At 43.2% G+C, this 15,605-nt stretch overlaps 1 protein-coding gene across 5 annotated transcripts in view; it reads right to left on the minus strand.

Moving 5' to 3' along the window:
• Positions 1-1,012: 1,012 nt before the first annotated feature.
• NCK2 (NCK adaptor protein 2) overlaps positions 1,013-15,605 on the minus strand; it is a 150,268-nt gene continuing 135,675 nt past the window's right edge. For all 5 annotated transcript variants that reach the window (XM_038550884.1, XM_038550883.1, XM_038550882.1 and 2 more), the window contains exon 6: positions 1,013-2,425. In XM_038550884.1, coding sequence (XP_038406812.1) covers positions 2,231-2,425 — 195 coding nt within the window. In that variant the 3' untranslated portion in view covers positions 1,013-2,230. The remainder of the gene's footprint in view (positions 2,426-15,605) is intronic.

Consider the following 15,605-nt stretch of genomic DNA (forward strand, 5'->3'; position numbering starts at 1 on the left):
TCCTTCTTAATTGCTATGTGTAAATCCAAGTCTTTCAGCTATCCAGACACTCATTATTTAGAGGGATTCTAACATGAAGTCAAAATGGAACACACAACAGTAACAATCTGAAAATATCAGAAGGCCTTGTAATTTGGAGGGAGAAGGTATAGAATAGATGTGCTTTGTCTAAAGTAATGATCCACGTCACTCACCTGGATATATAGTCTGATGTAACTGGGTATCCCAAGTCCAGGTACCAGGCCCCAGACTTCTAATTTGTATCAAAGGCAACAAAGAGATACCATGAACTCAGAACAGGAATGGTAGGTTAAGTGCAAACAATCACCAAATATCTTCTTTCTCCTGGAGGCCCCTGTGGGCTGGTGCTGGGAGGGGGCGGCACCAAAGTCGGCTCTCTGGGTTCACAACCCGGCCCTACCACACATGTACCAGCCACATGAACTTGTGCATTTATTTTGTGCCTCATTTTCTCCATCTATATAAGGGGCATGAGAACAGGACCACCTCACGGGGTTGTGATGAGGAGTAAGTGAGCACGCTGTGTCAGGCATATGTGGGGCACTAAATATACATTCCCTGTCACGGGCCCACGAAAGCACAAATCCCGTGATGTGACTTCGTTTCCAGTGCCTGGCATGTTGCCACTGTTTGAGGTTCACTTACCAATCGAGCAAATGAAAGTTAAGACATAGGTGAAGAGAGAAAAGCTGGTGCTGAGCAGTGTGACTGACAAAAGTTTAGTACAACACTTTTGAACAAATAATGTCCAAAGAGTAACGTTACGACCAAGCTTGAGATTCTGCTTTCTCTTGGAGTTTCACTAATTAAAATTTATTATTTCAGTATACAAAATACGTGGTGGTAGAAAAAGAAAACACGCAAATAATAAATTTGTTAAGCTCCTCTCTAAAAATTGTTTCCCCGTAGGCACTGAGTGTCCAGTAAATGCTAGAGCAATTAGTCTCCCGTAAGGGAGTCTGAGTTTTACCAAAGATAAATACACACATAGTCTTGTCATAATACTTTTTTTTTTTATTACAATATCCAAAAAACTGAGTATGCAAGTTTAGGAGGTCTCAAGACCCCTTCTTCAGTTGTAGGAATGTGCCATCTCAAGACTGTAATATTTAAACTATAAAGAAGTTCAAATGTAAAGAAAAAAGAAAATGCAGTTTCTTCATAAACATTCTGTGTGTCTCTTGCTACCAATCACATATTCTCTTGTAAACCCTGAAAAATTCCCTGTAAAGCAAATAATATATATAATATATATATTATATATGTATAATATAATATATATATATATATGGTGTGGCTGCGTGTGTGTGTGTAAAGTGTACGGTAGCTCCCCTTCCCCAAAGATCAGCTGTTTTCCTTAATCATCTGTATTAGTGTCAACAAATGGCTACGGATACATATTACTTTGAGAATTAAATACATAATTGTGAAATTGAAACAAGCCAAAGGGCGAGAGGAAAAAGCACTATGCGGATGGCACATCTGGGGGTAAATGACCACAACGTCTGTCTTTCTGAGTCACGGGTCTCGCTTCTGCAGACTGACTTTCAAGGAAATCCTTTTATTGCAAGCATAGCCCCGAAGGCACTGGACTTTCCCCACTACTCTCTCATCTGGTGGTGCCGGTGCTGCTACCAGCAGGCGCGTCCACTCCCTGGACAGTCTGGGAGCCAGGTGAGGGCAGAGGGCACAGAGCGCGGCTGCCAGGCCCAGGGCCGGGGGCCTCTGCAGAGCTCCCGCCCCCGCTTTCCGAGCGGTCCTGGAGTTCTTAGTTGACCACGGCAGCCGCAGTGCGTTCAAGCTGTGCCCGATGTCTTTTTAACCTTTTTAACGAGGGGTTGTGTCTGCACGAACCATGTGAACAGGCTAAGGCTGTTCTCAGCGGAGGAGCAGGAATGAAGTGAACCAACCTCCCCTCTTCCACCTGCCGTTCTCTAAGCCCGGGCGGGAGTGGGGGGCGGGCCGGAAAGTGGGTGTCAGGGCCCGGCCTGGCAAAGGGGAGGCGCGCGGCAAACAGACCGCCCCGACGCCCAGGTCAACGAGGCAAAGGAAGCCAAGGACCGACGAGGCGCCGGTCGGTGGCAGCGAGGCCGCTGCAGGAGGGCCCGGGGCCCAGCTGAGCGCGGCTTCCTCCCGGATCGCGGCTCCGGCTCCGGCTCCGGGGAGCGAGTGTGGCACCGAGGCCCGCAGGCGGCAGGGGCCGGGGCCGTCACTGCAGCGCTCGGACGAGGTAGAGCTTCTCCCCGTGCTCACTGGTGAAGATGGGCGCCTTTTTGTAGTGTTCCACCAACTCGTCCATGGTGTGAAACCGCCGCTGCCCGATGCAGTAGACATTGTCCACGAGCTGCACCTTGAAATGTTTGTTCTTCCCTGATGCTTTCAGAGACACGGAGAAGTCACTGGGCTGGGGAAGGAGAGAGAACACGAGTCAGCAGGGCCGCGCAGGGCACGCGGGGAAGTGCACGGACGCGCACACTCGCCCGAGGCCGCCCCAGGCTCCGCGTGTCCTGCATCCAAGAAAAATTGCCTCTTGCTTAGGACAGCTTCTGTGCCCCATGTATCTTAGTTATTCGAACACTGGGGACTCCACGGCATGTAGGATACTGGTGTTAACCTGATGCTGAAGAAACTTAAAGTTTTAAATTTCCCAACCTACTCCTGATCAACTGGTAGTTTTAAAAAAGTGATTTGCATATAGGCAGCAGCTAGAAATTTCCCTTGTTCTACTAGAAATGAAGCCATCAAAAATTTCCTAACTCTAAGCTATTTAAAAATAAATACTTTAAGAGCAGTTGAAAACTCTGGCTGCATGTTAAGCATGGTTTGAAATATCCCAGGGGGGGCAGCTGAACCATGGTTTAAGCACAGATTCTGTTGAGTAGTGTTTGAATTTGTGATTACGTCCATGCCTACTTATATTTGAATAAACTTTAATATCATTATTTTTATTAAAATTGGTCCTGCTCCTTCTGAGGCACTGACGAGCCAGCAGAGTTGATGCGGAAGTGGAAGGAGGCTGGCCCCACTCAGTGGCTCCAGAAGAAAAGCCAACCGCACGCAGTGGCTCTTCAGGGTGTGCCACCAGGCCCCTGCCTGACAGTTCTAATCAATGAGACAGAAAGTGTGTCCCACCTCCAGTTCCATTCTCACTCCTGTTCCTGTTGTTCTTTGAACCATCTTGCCCCTCACCTTGGATGACCATTCCTGCAAGGCTCAGCTGAAAGGTTTTCCACCTGAAGAAGCCACCTCATCCTCTCTTTCAATCAAGATAAGTTCTTCCCCTCCCTGGCTTGCCATATTGCATGAGGCTAACAGCTTCCAGTGGCAGGAGCAGAGTGTAGTCTAGTAACTGCTCTGTAAAAATACTTTACACGTATGTCCTATCCCTTCACTATGCATTAGGCCAGCCAGACCACATCCTCTCCACTGCTATATTCCACAGACAGCCGTACAGATGGTGGGAGCCCACTACAGTTCTTAACTGAATTCATAAAGCAGGTTCAGCACTTCTCAACATCCAGCAACTTCCTGCTGCTGAGGACCCATCCAGCTTTGCGTCCTGCCCATGGGTACAAAATTAACAAGGATTTCAGCCACTGTCTATAGGCTGACTTTACAAACATTTAATCCAAAGTGTGCAAATCTCATAAAACAAGTAAAAATTCCATAAAACCAATGACATCCCAGGGAAATGGGAATCTGAGGACATTTAACTCTGTAAAAGCACTGTGGGGCTCATCCCCACCAGTCATTGCTGCCATGCAAGAATCAAGAGACAACTAAGAGACAACTGTATTCAGTTTGTATTTATGTATCCCTCTGTCCCAAACAGACCAAAGAGAACCAAATCTTTGAGGGAAAAGCCTCCATCTTATATCCATGCTAACCCCAGGACCTGATGCCCTGGAGGAGACCCTGGAAGCGCTGGTGGGATGAACTTTCAGGGAGACACAGAAAGATTGATCTCTGATTCAACCTCAGGCTACATATGATTTTCAGAATCATGGCCACAAGAGGGTCAAGGGGTGGGGAGGAGGACATGGAACTTAAAATTATTTCCTCCACTAGACTTCTCAGAAACACATCATCACAAACCCTAATGTCACAGATGACCTGCCCTAATAACATAATGTTCTAAACAGCACAAAACATCATTTTGGGTAATTTTAAGTAATCATGTGACTGCTCAATTCTCAAATCATGACTGTTTTCACAGGACTGAACAAGATGGATATAACCTAACCTTGGGATCCTCCATATTATTATCCAAGTTGGTTGCTGTGTATGGCTCTGAAAAAAGAACCAGGTTAAACAGGTACTGCTTGACAGGTCCTCCACACAGAAGCAAGGCCTAGAGCACTGGCATCACTGTTGCTGTCACAACAGTTACTGGTCCTAGTGCATGAGGACACCTCAACCATGTGTAATCGTACATAGAAGTTATGAACATTCAACTCTCTCCTGAGGGCTTCAGGTTTTCCTTAAAACAGTGTTTAGTTTCAAGCTTCTATTACATTTTATAAATACATAAATTCTATGCTAGAAGCTTGTGCCTTTTAGATAAAGACAGAAGGCGATCTGATCTCACTGTTCTAGTTTAGCACAAGCCAGGCACTGTGCTAGTTTTATAGAGACTTTAATCAATTCACAGATTAAGCATCATAGTGGAGGTAGTATGTGAGTCAGGGTAAGTACATGATATACCCAATTTTAATTAAGCCAAATGATCAAAAGATGACTTTCTGAACAGGGAAATGTGCTTTTAATTTAAGCTCCTTAATTTAACATCATGGTGCACCATGTGTATTTGTGTGTTACAGCGGTAGCACCAATGCAGTGGAGAAGGTAATTTTTAATTTCATGGGCTCTTAAGCAGAAACCTTAAAAGTTAAGGATGTAGAACGAACCAAGTTTATGTCAAGCAGGAATGCTGAATGCTTGGGGAATTCTCGATTCATCCTGAGTAGATTTTCCAATCTATATACTAAAATGTGGGTACGTGTTATCACTAACAAGTACTAAGTGAAGCCTGAAGATGAGCTAGACCAGGTGGTTCTCAAGATGTGCTCCCAAGACCAGTACCAGCAGCAGCATCACCTGGGAACTCGTCAGAAAAAGTAAATTCTCAGGCCTCGCCCCAGACCTGCTGAATTAGAAACTCTAGAGTAGGGCCCAGCCATCTGTGTTTTAACCCCGGCCATCTGTGTTTCATTGAGCCATCCAGGGGATGCTGATAAAGTCTGAGAACAGAAACGAAACCTGGGCCAACTACCAGCAGTGTTTTCAAATGTTCGGAGTCATGAGAAAAAGATACGAACATGACTGATGGGCTAAGTAGCCCCTTGAAGGAGAGAGCTCTGTGGCCACCCTCACTTCCAGGTGTGGAGCGCCTTTCGGATTCTGTCCTAAGGAATCTGGCCCTGTTCGACATTCCCCTGTGGAACTGCCTCAATGAACAGCTAGGATGCTGGTGGACAGAATCTCTTTGCCTCCCTTAAATTGGGCCAGTTCCCTGGGTCTGACAGAGATGGAGCAGCTCCAGACCCAAAACAACTCTGCTTCCAGAGAAAGAGCATGAGCCAGGGGAAGATGCTTTGGGGAGGCGATGCCACCAGCCTTATCCACATCTTGTCCATTTTCTGGAATGACTTAAGGGAGTCGGATGAAAAAGAACCATTCCACACTCCCCTCGACTAGTAGCAGTGTGCTGATACTATGACTGCACTCTAACTTGAAGCTGGTCAAAGAATCTTAACGGGGTTGTGTTTGAATACCTACACTGAGAAAGAGGACCTGAAGAGACTCCAGCCCCCCCTTCTCTCTCCACACAGGTTTTTGTTTTAGAGTGTTACTGACCTGAAGACACAGGCCCATGTGAGGTAGTTAATAAGCTTTCCATGCTGGGGCCCAGAGCTGAAGTCTGTTGAGTGTCCTTCACTGGGAGGCCAGTATGCCACAGTGATTCTAAGGTGGAAAGTGTGCTGGCCTGGGGGACTCTTCATGGTTGCTGGGGGTCCAAGCCAGTACTGTTTTTGCATCACAAAGAAGTTGAAGATGGCATTCTTAAGAACTCTGCAATTTCATTGCAGGGATGTGCCCTAGAGAAGCATGCACATGTGTCCTAGGGTACAGGTTTAGGAATGTCCAAGCATTATTTATAATGACACTGAAGTGCAAACATTCTTCACATCCACCAACAGGAAAATGGATAAACAGATGAGGTATATACTTCCTCAAACAATGACACAGATGCATCAACATGGACTAAATAAATCCCACAGAGTATGGACCAAAAGAAGGAAGAAAAGAATAGCTACAGCAGGGTACCGTTTATAGAATTCAAAAGCAAGCAAAGCTAAAATATACTGTTTAAGGATACACACATAGGCTTAAATAACCAAGAAAATGATTATCATAAAATTAGAGGTAGCAATTACCTTTAGTGGGAGGTGTGGTACAATCAGGAGGCTAATCTGGGAGTGGGCAGTAGCTTCTAGAGTACCGGCAATGTCCTATTTCCTGACCTGGACCTGCTTGAACATGTACTTCTTAATTAGACATTTTCTGTGGGGTATATGTCACTATAAAAAAATGTTTTAAAGGTGCTAACTTTGAAAATAGGAGACTTGGCTTGGCAATCCACTAGTCATGTGACACTAGCATTTATCACTTCAAATACCTCTTCTACCCTCTTGCTGACCTCTCCTTCTCATCATCCACTCTTTTGGGACACCACTTCCATGTATGTTAAATCACTTGGGTCCTATAAATCTCAGTTCAGCCTGCTATAACCAAACAGCATAAACTGGGCGATTTAAAGACAAATTTACTTCTCACAGTTTTGGAGGTGGGGAAGTCTAGATCTAGTAGCTGGTGGATTTGGTATCTGATGAAGGCCTGCTTCCTGCTTCATAGAGAACAATCTTCTCATGGTGTCTTCAAACAGAAGGGGCAAGAGAGCTCTCCAAGGTCTCTTTTATAATGGCACTAATCCCATTCATGAGGGCTAATCCCATGCACCCACCTAATATGATCACATTGGGTACTGGGCCTCAGCATGTGAATTGGCCAGGGGACGAGGCAAGACATGCATTCAATCCATAGCAAAACTTCTTATGCTCTTTCTGTATTTTCTGTCCTTTTTTGTGTGTATCCTAAAATCTCTAATTCCTCTGGGCTACCTTCCCATTTACTAATCCTTTCTTTAGCTGCATTCAATTTACAGTTAAACCCATCAAGTTCTTTATTTCAGTTACTGTATTTTTTAGTCTTATAATTCTCACTTTGTTCCTTTATATTGCTTCTAATTCTCTACTCAAATTCATCTGGCTGAATTTCTTGAACCTACTAATCCATATATCTTAAAGACCACATTTACACATTTATAGTCTGGGCTTCTGTGAGTCTGTTTCTATCGCCCCCCCCCCCCCTTTGTTTTTGGTAATTCGGTCTTGTCTTTGGTATCTTAAATTTCAGGTTTGCCTTTGTGTCTAGTATGTAGACTTTGGGGAGTCCATACTAAAGGCCTGGATTTTCTTCTGAGGCCTTGCCTCCTTGGTGGCTCTGACCTCCAATTTTTGCCCCCAGTACTGTAGGTTCCTGAAAGACTACTTACTTCTTGGTTACTTTTGACTGTTTCAAGGTTTCACCAGCTTTTTGAGCTGTTTTTGGCAGAAGTGTTAGTCTATGAGAAATTAGTCCACCATGACCAGAAGTGGAAATTGGTCATGTAACACTGGACAAGTTGTCATTTGTTCAGACTCCAAGTCTCTGTTACAGTTACACTACTGAGAAGCAGGACAGCTGGCTGTATTATGGGCTCTGGAAGCAGGCTTCATGGGTTCATATTCTGGTTCCTTTACTAACTAGTGTTGTGACCTTGGACAGATTTCCTGATGGTTTTCTGTCTCAATTTTCTCAACCACAAAACACAGATAATTCCTGAAATTGGGAAGAGACTGGAACAGTTTAATGAACTAGAGTAATGTCAGGAGTACAACATCTTTGGGAAGATATTAAGCAAACACTGTCATTTAGGGCTTTTACTTAAATTCCTTTTATGAAACTTTATAAAGATAGCAATCAGCATCTTGTCAATTTTTAAAAAGATTTCTTTTGACTAGAATTTCTTGAGAACACTTAACTTTCCAAACTAACTAGAAGAGGTCTACTTCCTATTGCAGAAGCACCACATTTTGCTCCACTTGTGGTCACGCTGTCATCTCTACTTGTTTACAACTGTCTCTCCTACTAGGCTCCAAGCTCCTTAAGGAAGAGGCTCATTTCTATCTAATTTTTATATATGTAGGAGAAAAGATGTATCTGATATGTAATAAGCGCTTGATAGATGGACACCGAACAACGTGCCACCAAGTGTCTTTGAGGTCTCCTCCTGATTTCCAGCAGAGGGAAAATAAACATTACCAACATGATGTTTGCTACTTGTTTGCTCTTTCTTTAAACAACCAATGGTAAAACTGTGTCTCTTGAACTTTGTCATCTTCTATTGTCACCTTTCTTTCTATCCAAAAATACCTTATTATTTGTCTACTGCTGTGTCACAAATCACCCCTAAATTCAGTGATTTAGCCAAGAAACACTTATAATTGCAGGTTCTGTGGTTCAGGAATTTGGGAGTACCTTAAACCTTGAGTTGAAACCACTCAGCTCCTGTTGGGTTGTAGTCAAGACATCATCTGAAGTCACAACTAGGGATTCAGGAATTGCTTCCAAGAACCAGGTTTATTCACATGAACCACTCTGTTCCTGGTCTTATGGGCCTCTCCACAGGGCTACTGAGTCTTCAAAAGCTGGCAGATGACTCCCTCATGATCAAGTGATCCAAGAGAGAGCAATGCCAGAATGTCTTTCACAATCCAGTGTTGGAAATCACCTAACATCACTTCTACCACATTCTGCTCAATAGAAGTGAGTCATTAAGTGAAGCCTCTCCTGAAGGGGAGGCAGTTGGGCTCTACCCTTTGAGAAGGGCATCAAAGAATTTGCAGACATCTTTTTTAAGCTATCACAGTCACCATATTTGTTAAACTTTCTCTGGCTGCTCTAAATCTAACTAGACTAAGTCCTGAAGCTTCTCTTCCATTTTGAAACATCTACTTTCAATTCCTATTGCTGAGCTTCCTCCCACTATCCACATTTTCTTCCCTTTTCTTCTCCAAAGGCTATGCTTATTGGTATCATTTCTCTTCACTGAACACTGTGTAACTTTTCAAATTTTCTAACATGAGACCATGACTTCTTGTACTCTCTTTCTCTGTTCCTTAAAGGAATGATTTTTCTATTCTCATAGCTTTTGAACCGGAGATTATGAAGAATTAGCAATTGGGATAACCTGTTTATTCTACTCCTCCTTCTCCTTTTAAGGAAGTCATTTTCCAAGTGGAATGGGAGGACAATTAATAGATTGGCAGACAATCAACCTTTCTTAGGGCTTTTACTAACACATCATTTTGTTTAGGTTTTAGATCTTCTATTTGAATGTAATCCCTCTAAGTATAAGAACTTGATTTAACCCTGCATGTCCACACTGGGATCAGAGTAGGTGTTCAATGAATGTACTAACTTATGAATTTCCCACTCGGACCGTCTCTTCCATTGTTCATTCCTTTAGGTAATTCTGACATCTTTGCAATTTCTGTTCACAAGTGACACTTTTAAAAGAGAAAATCAAAGAACACCCTCTCTGATAGTATTTCTATAGCTTCACCTACTTGATCCACTGTTATAAATACTGCTGTAAAGCACCTTTTCATTTTTAAAAACAGATGACTTGGTCAAATATTTCTCTCCTTTCCTCAAGATTTAATCACTATCTTCTCATTGATGGGGGAAAATGGATGCCGAGAACAGTCTGTAATGTCCTTTATTTCTTCTTCTACCCCTGATAGCTTAAGTATTAATATGATTTTCTTCTAAGCACATGGCTGGGAAGAAATAACAGGAGAGGGTGGGACCTTGCTCCCAGGCACTCCTGATTCTTCAAACTTCTACTTATCTTTCACTTTGGAGAGTAGAAATGTCGTTTGTGTGGTTTGCCCAGCATCCCGGGTAGACTGGATGGATTTCCAGTCTTGCAGGTTTTTGAACATCAACTATTTATGCATATGTATTTTTCTTTTAAAAACATATTTTATTTAAATTCAATTTGCCAACATATACAATTTATGCATATATTTAACACTCCCTCTACTTCCAAATAGAGGTCACCTTGTTGGTTTCTTGTCAGTAGCTGAATCATTCTTTCCTTTTGTTTGGTAAAATGAATGTCTCTCTTTTTTTACTTAAGGAAGGGGCTCTTTGTCTAGAAGTAGTTCCTTTACCAGAAAAAAAAAAAAAAAATTCTGAGAACCAATGATCAGAGGCAAATTGTATTCCACTGATAAATACTCTCTCTGTTCTTATCTCAAAAATGCTGCTTCTTGGTTTTATCATCCTTAGATCACCTGCCCTAGTTGTCCAATATGGCCTTCTTTTAATCAAAATTGACTCATTGTCTATACTTAGGCCACTAGCTGTCAGCTGATACTATTCTCTTTGTTTCTACATCAGATCTCTTCACTGGCATTTTCTCTTCTTCTACATATGTGTCTTTGAACTATTTCTTCCACAGGCCTAAAGCCAATTCATATATGACATCATCAAATATTATCATTCTTATTATTTTCTGAAATGAACTTTTTTACGTAACTCACCTGTCAACCACAGAACAGTCCCATCTATTAATCTTCAAATGACAGTGTTTACTGTCCATTTCCAAATTGGTAGGTGCATGTGTGTTTATGCCTCCCTGCCTTCCAAAATGCATTTCCTAAAGTTAAATGTAAATACCTCACAGGCTAGACTTTAGAATACCTTTCTGCCATGGCATGCCCAGTGCAAATGATCAATAATAAATGATAGTAATTCAACTCAGAATCTTACCATAAAACATGGTGCTGTTCAAAAGGGCTGGAACCAATTTTATATGCCACAGTTCAGTGGTTCCCAAATCTCAATATCTGAATTGCTGGGAGACCTTGCTCACACTCAGGATGCAGGGCACCACCCCAGAGACTCAGATTCAGCAGGTCTGGGGAGAGGCCTGATAATCTGCATTTCTAGCAAGTTCTGGTGACACTGATGCTTGTCCAACAACCACACTTTGAGAATTACTTCCATGAGGCTAAGGAAAATTTTACATGTGTCTTTTCCCATTTGCTTGCAGAACTAGTTAGATTTGTTTCTGTCATATTTCCAGTGACTATAATCTAGTGGGAAATTTCAAAAAAGGTGAAACAAGGGATGCCTGGGTGGCTCAGTGGTTGAGCGTCTGCCTTCGGCTCAGGTTGTAATCCCAGGTCCCGGGATCAAGTGCTGCATCGGGCTCCCCACAGGGAGCCTGCTTCTCCCTCTACCTATGTCTCTGCCTCTATCTGTCTCTCATGAATAAATAAAAATAAAATCCCTTAAAAAAATGAAACAATACAGTAAGGAAGAAGGGGGTGAGCAGGCCGTTCACATACAATTCCACTCATAGTTACTACCTGCGGACCTAATTCATAACTGCTTTCTGTGTTATACACTCTGCGGGGGTAACTATATTGTTACTCTACCCGGCTCTTGCCACGCTACAGAGGCTATGGGGAGGAGTTGCTTAGTAATAGTGCCACATGAAACATCCTCAGACAAGCAAACAGTGAAGCTGAGAGTAAGAGATTACGTGCTGATGCAAATCAAAACCACAGTGAGCTGTCACTTCGCACCCATTAGGATGGTTTTCGTGAAAAACAAAACCCCCCAAAAAACAGAAAGTAACAACTGTCAGCGTAGATGTGGAGAGACTCTGTGCATCACTGGTAGGAATGTGCTATGTGCAGCCGCTGTGGCAAACTGATGGCAGGTCCCCCCAAAATTAACCAGTGATTACCATCTGACCCAGGCATCCACTTCTGGGTATACATCTAAAAAACAGATGGCAGGGACTCGAAAAGATATTTGCACAACTATATTCACAGCAGCATTACGCACAACGGCCAAAAGGTGGAAGCAACCCAAGTATCCATCAACAGAAGAATGGATAAGCAAAATACAGTCTATACATACAACAGACTCTCTTTCAGCTTTGAAAAAGGAAGGACATCCTGTCACATGCTATAATATGAATGAACCTTGAGGACATTATGCTACATGATATAAGATAGACTACAAAAGAACCCATATAAGATTCTCAGAGTAGTCAGATTCACAGACAGAGAAAGCAGAAGAAAGTCACCAGGGGCTGGGGGAAGGGGGAAATGGGTAGTGCTTAGTGGTTATACAATCCCAATTAGGGAAACTGAAAGTTATGGAGATGGATGGTCGTGATGGTTGCACAACAGTGTGAATGCTTGTAATGCCACTGAACTTAAAAAGATAGTTAAAACAGTAAATTTTATATGATGTACATTTTGCCACTATAAAAAACATCTCTTAAGTAAGGTTTCTGTGTTGGTCTAAAAGCTTTGTGAAGTTCTGGTGGAAACAGGAATGTGACAGAGGGAGCCAAGGCATCAGGACGGGCAAGAACATGTGTTCTTCCTGCCATGGAAGCTAACATGCAGTAGTCTGGGGGCACGGGGTGCAGTCTCAAGCTGCAGGGGATACTGAAGGGGGTGGGGAGGCCACAGGGTCCAGTGCACTGCCTCCTAGTGAGGGCACAGTGGTGGTACACCGAACTCGACATTTCCTTTAGATCACCTCCAACACCTGGTGACCCTAGTTAACAGCTTCTCCTGGGAGCAGGGGGATGGGGCAGTGGGAGATATGGCTCGGATACAGTTCCTGAACTAAAAACGGTTGCTTTCCTTTGGCTTGTGGTCAGGTGACAACGATTCCCTAAAGTTTACTTTTTTTCTATGAATCACTTTTTCTCAACCTCCCCAAAATGATACTGTGATACTGCCTGGCTTAGGCTGCGACCCCCACTGGGCTCTCTTGGAATATTTCAACATTGGTGGTATTAGTAAGATACCTTTGAAATCACACGTGCCGGGCAAGTGCTTATCTTGCACACATCTTAAAACTAACATATCCACTTCTTATGGAATTCCTTCTATAGGTTGCAAAGGAATGGTTTTCAAGGGACACCTGGCAAAGACTCCTGGCCGGCAGTATAGGGTACTCAGTTTAAGAAGAAAAGACATGTGAGCTTGCCTTCCAGGTGTTTCCTTACATACAAGAATATCATGTTTATGTTTACCAAGTGTCAACCAGAGCCAAATTTAAACACTTCTCCATCTGTCCCGGCTCCTTGGCATCTGTCACTCCATAATCTTGAAGGCTGGAGATGGAACTCATAATCGTCCTTCCCTAGCTCAGAAACCACATCTACAGCAGGAAGCACCCCGCTGGACTGGCCAGTGTACACCTGCTGGGGCCTGCAGCCTCACCTGCCCCTCAGTCTGTGTCTACGCACGCATGGGTTGTGAAAAACAAAACAGAAATGCACAGTTCAAAAAGATCCTAATAATTCCTATGATTTTCTTTCATTGCTAATTTAGGGGAGCAATCGTTGGATTACTGGGAAGGTAAGCCTAACTTCTTTCTACCTCTTGTAGAAACCAAACAGAAGTCTCAGTCTAGAAGACAACCACATTTAGTTATTTCTGTAGCCACAGCTAAATTTTGAAATTGGGTTTAAAAAAAAAATACCCAAAAAACCCAGAGGCCTATACTGGTACTGCACATGTTTGCCATATAAGCCTTTCTAATAGATTAAGTGCTAAAAAACTTCCCTGACCCAGTTTTTAAAAATTGCCATTACACCTTTAAATGGTTTTTGGGAAAACCATTTCTTACAGGTACTTGTGATTTTCTATGAGAGCAAATATTTAGATAAGTGGTAGCTCATGATCCAAGAGATTTTTATGAAAATTTTCTGAATATGGTCATGGATAAATTATTTACTTGAACATATTTTTTTGTTTTGCTTTGAAAGACTTGTTCTTCTGTTGCCAGTGGTTACTGGATGAGCATTTCTTTCCTCATTGTGTTTGCAGGCCTGAAGACAGGGTGTCTGGACCCCTCTCGTGGCAGCAAAAAATAAGCCAGAGGCACGGTTCTGATTCAAGCTCAACAGTGCGTTTAGCACAAGCCCAGGAGAACAGAGGCAAAGAGAGAGAACTTAGGAATCTCCAGCATGCTGCACTGGTTGGCTGCTGATTCCCTTAATCTATCATGCACATTCTGGAGAGTCAATTCATTAGTTAACACAAATACTATTTCTTGGAGTCCCACCAAGATAGTAGGATTCAATGGCCAACAACATGTCACAACATGCACGCTCTACGCTGATGTGGCCTTTGAAGGGGGCAACATAGCCAGGTTCAGGAGGAATGCTACCCTAGCACCAGACTGCCCAATGCTCCCAGCAGCATGTGGGGAGCACGTGGCCCAGGCCTGCCTGTCAGAAAAGGCTTTGTAGGCACAAAGGTGGCTGGAATGAGACTTGAAGGAAGTGTGCACATTACATTGGTGAGGGGTGCAGTGGAGGGGAGCTGTATTCTAGAATTTTCTAGATCTGTACAAAGGTCTGGAGGAAGAGATGGCCCAGTCTAAGAACCCAACAGCAGGAACAAAGGTGCTAGGACCTGGAGAGACACGAGGCACAAAGAGCAGGGAGGCCACTCAGCAACTCTCAGTGACACGATGGGAAGTGGGCCCTTGCAGCTTCGCCTCCCAGGTTCATTCAGGTCAGGGTCAGCATCAGGAGCTCTATGGGTGGGGCCCGACACTCTATTTTACCAGGGCCTCAAAGAGATGCTGACACAGAGCAGATTTTGAGCATCACTGATCTACAGCGATAAAGGGATATGACCCAAAAACAGAGTTTTGGTACACAAACACACAAAAAGATGATTTCTATAAGAAATAGAATTCAGAAACTGTAACAAGGAACTATACTAATTTTTTTCTTCTGCCTCTCCCTGGCCAAATAATCTTAATGGATTTTTCTTAAAAAAGAGTGAGGATTGGAACACATGACTGTTAGTGTGGCCAACACGTACGTTAACATTATCTTTAGCGAGGTAGTTTGTCTCCATCAGAAACAAATGAATGAACAGAAATTAGTATCCACATCCTACTGTGGAACATAAAACATGTGAGGCAAAAGGAGATCTCTCTGGACTTTTAAAGTCCTGCAGAGGAAAAGATGGAGACTGTACAGCTAGCCCCTTGGCAGACTGCACCCCAGGTGAAAGCTGTCTCTATCCGAATGATCTTTTCAAGGACGAGGAGGGCAGAGCAACTGAAAAACTAAAATACTGCCAACTTCCACTGCTTACCAGAAACCTCGTTGCTGGTTCTTCTTAACTGTGAGCATAGCTTTCCTACCATATCCACAGAATAAATGTGGACAAATATATAAGCAGGTATGATGAGCACAAAGAGGGCAGGTAAGAACTTCGAATTTTCTAAATTTAATGAGCTAGGGGTTTGCAGGTGTAGGCAGGATAAGGTAATATGGAGAGTGAGAAATGGTGCTTCACCTTGAGTTTGCTAAGGATAAACGACAATTACAGAATGGGGAGGAAGGGAGAGAAGAG

The sequence above is a fragment of the Canis lupus genome, chromosome 10, assembly GCF_011100685.1.
Source record: "Canis lupus familiaris isolate Mischka breed German Shepherd chromosome 10, alternate assembly UU_Cfam_GSD_1.0, whole genome shotgun sequence".
In the NCBI taxonomy this organism is placed as follows: Eukaryota; Metazoa; Chordata; class Mammalia; order Carnivora; family Canidae; genus Canis; species Canis lupus.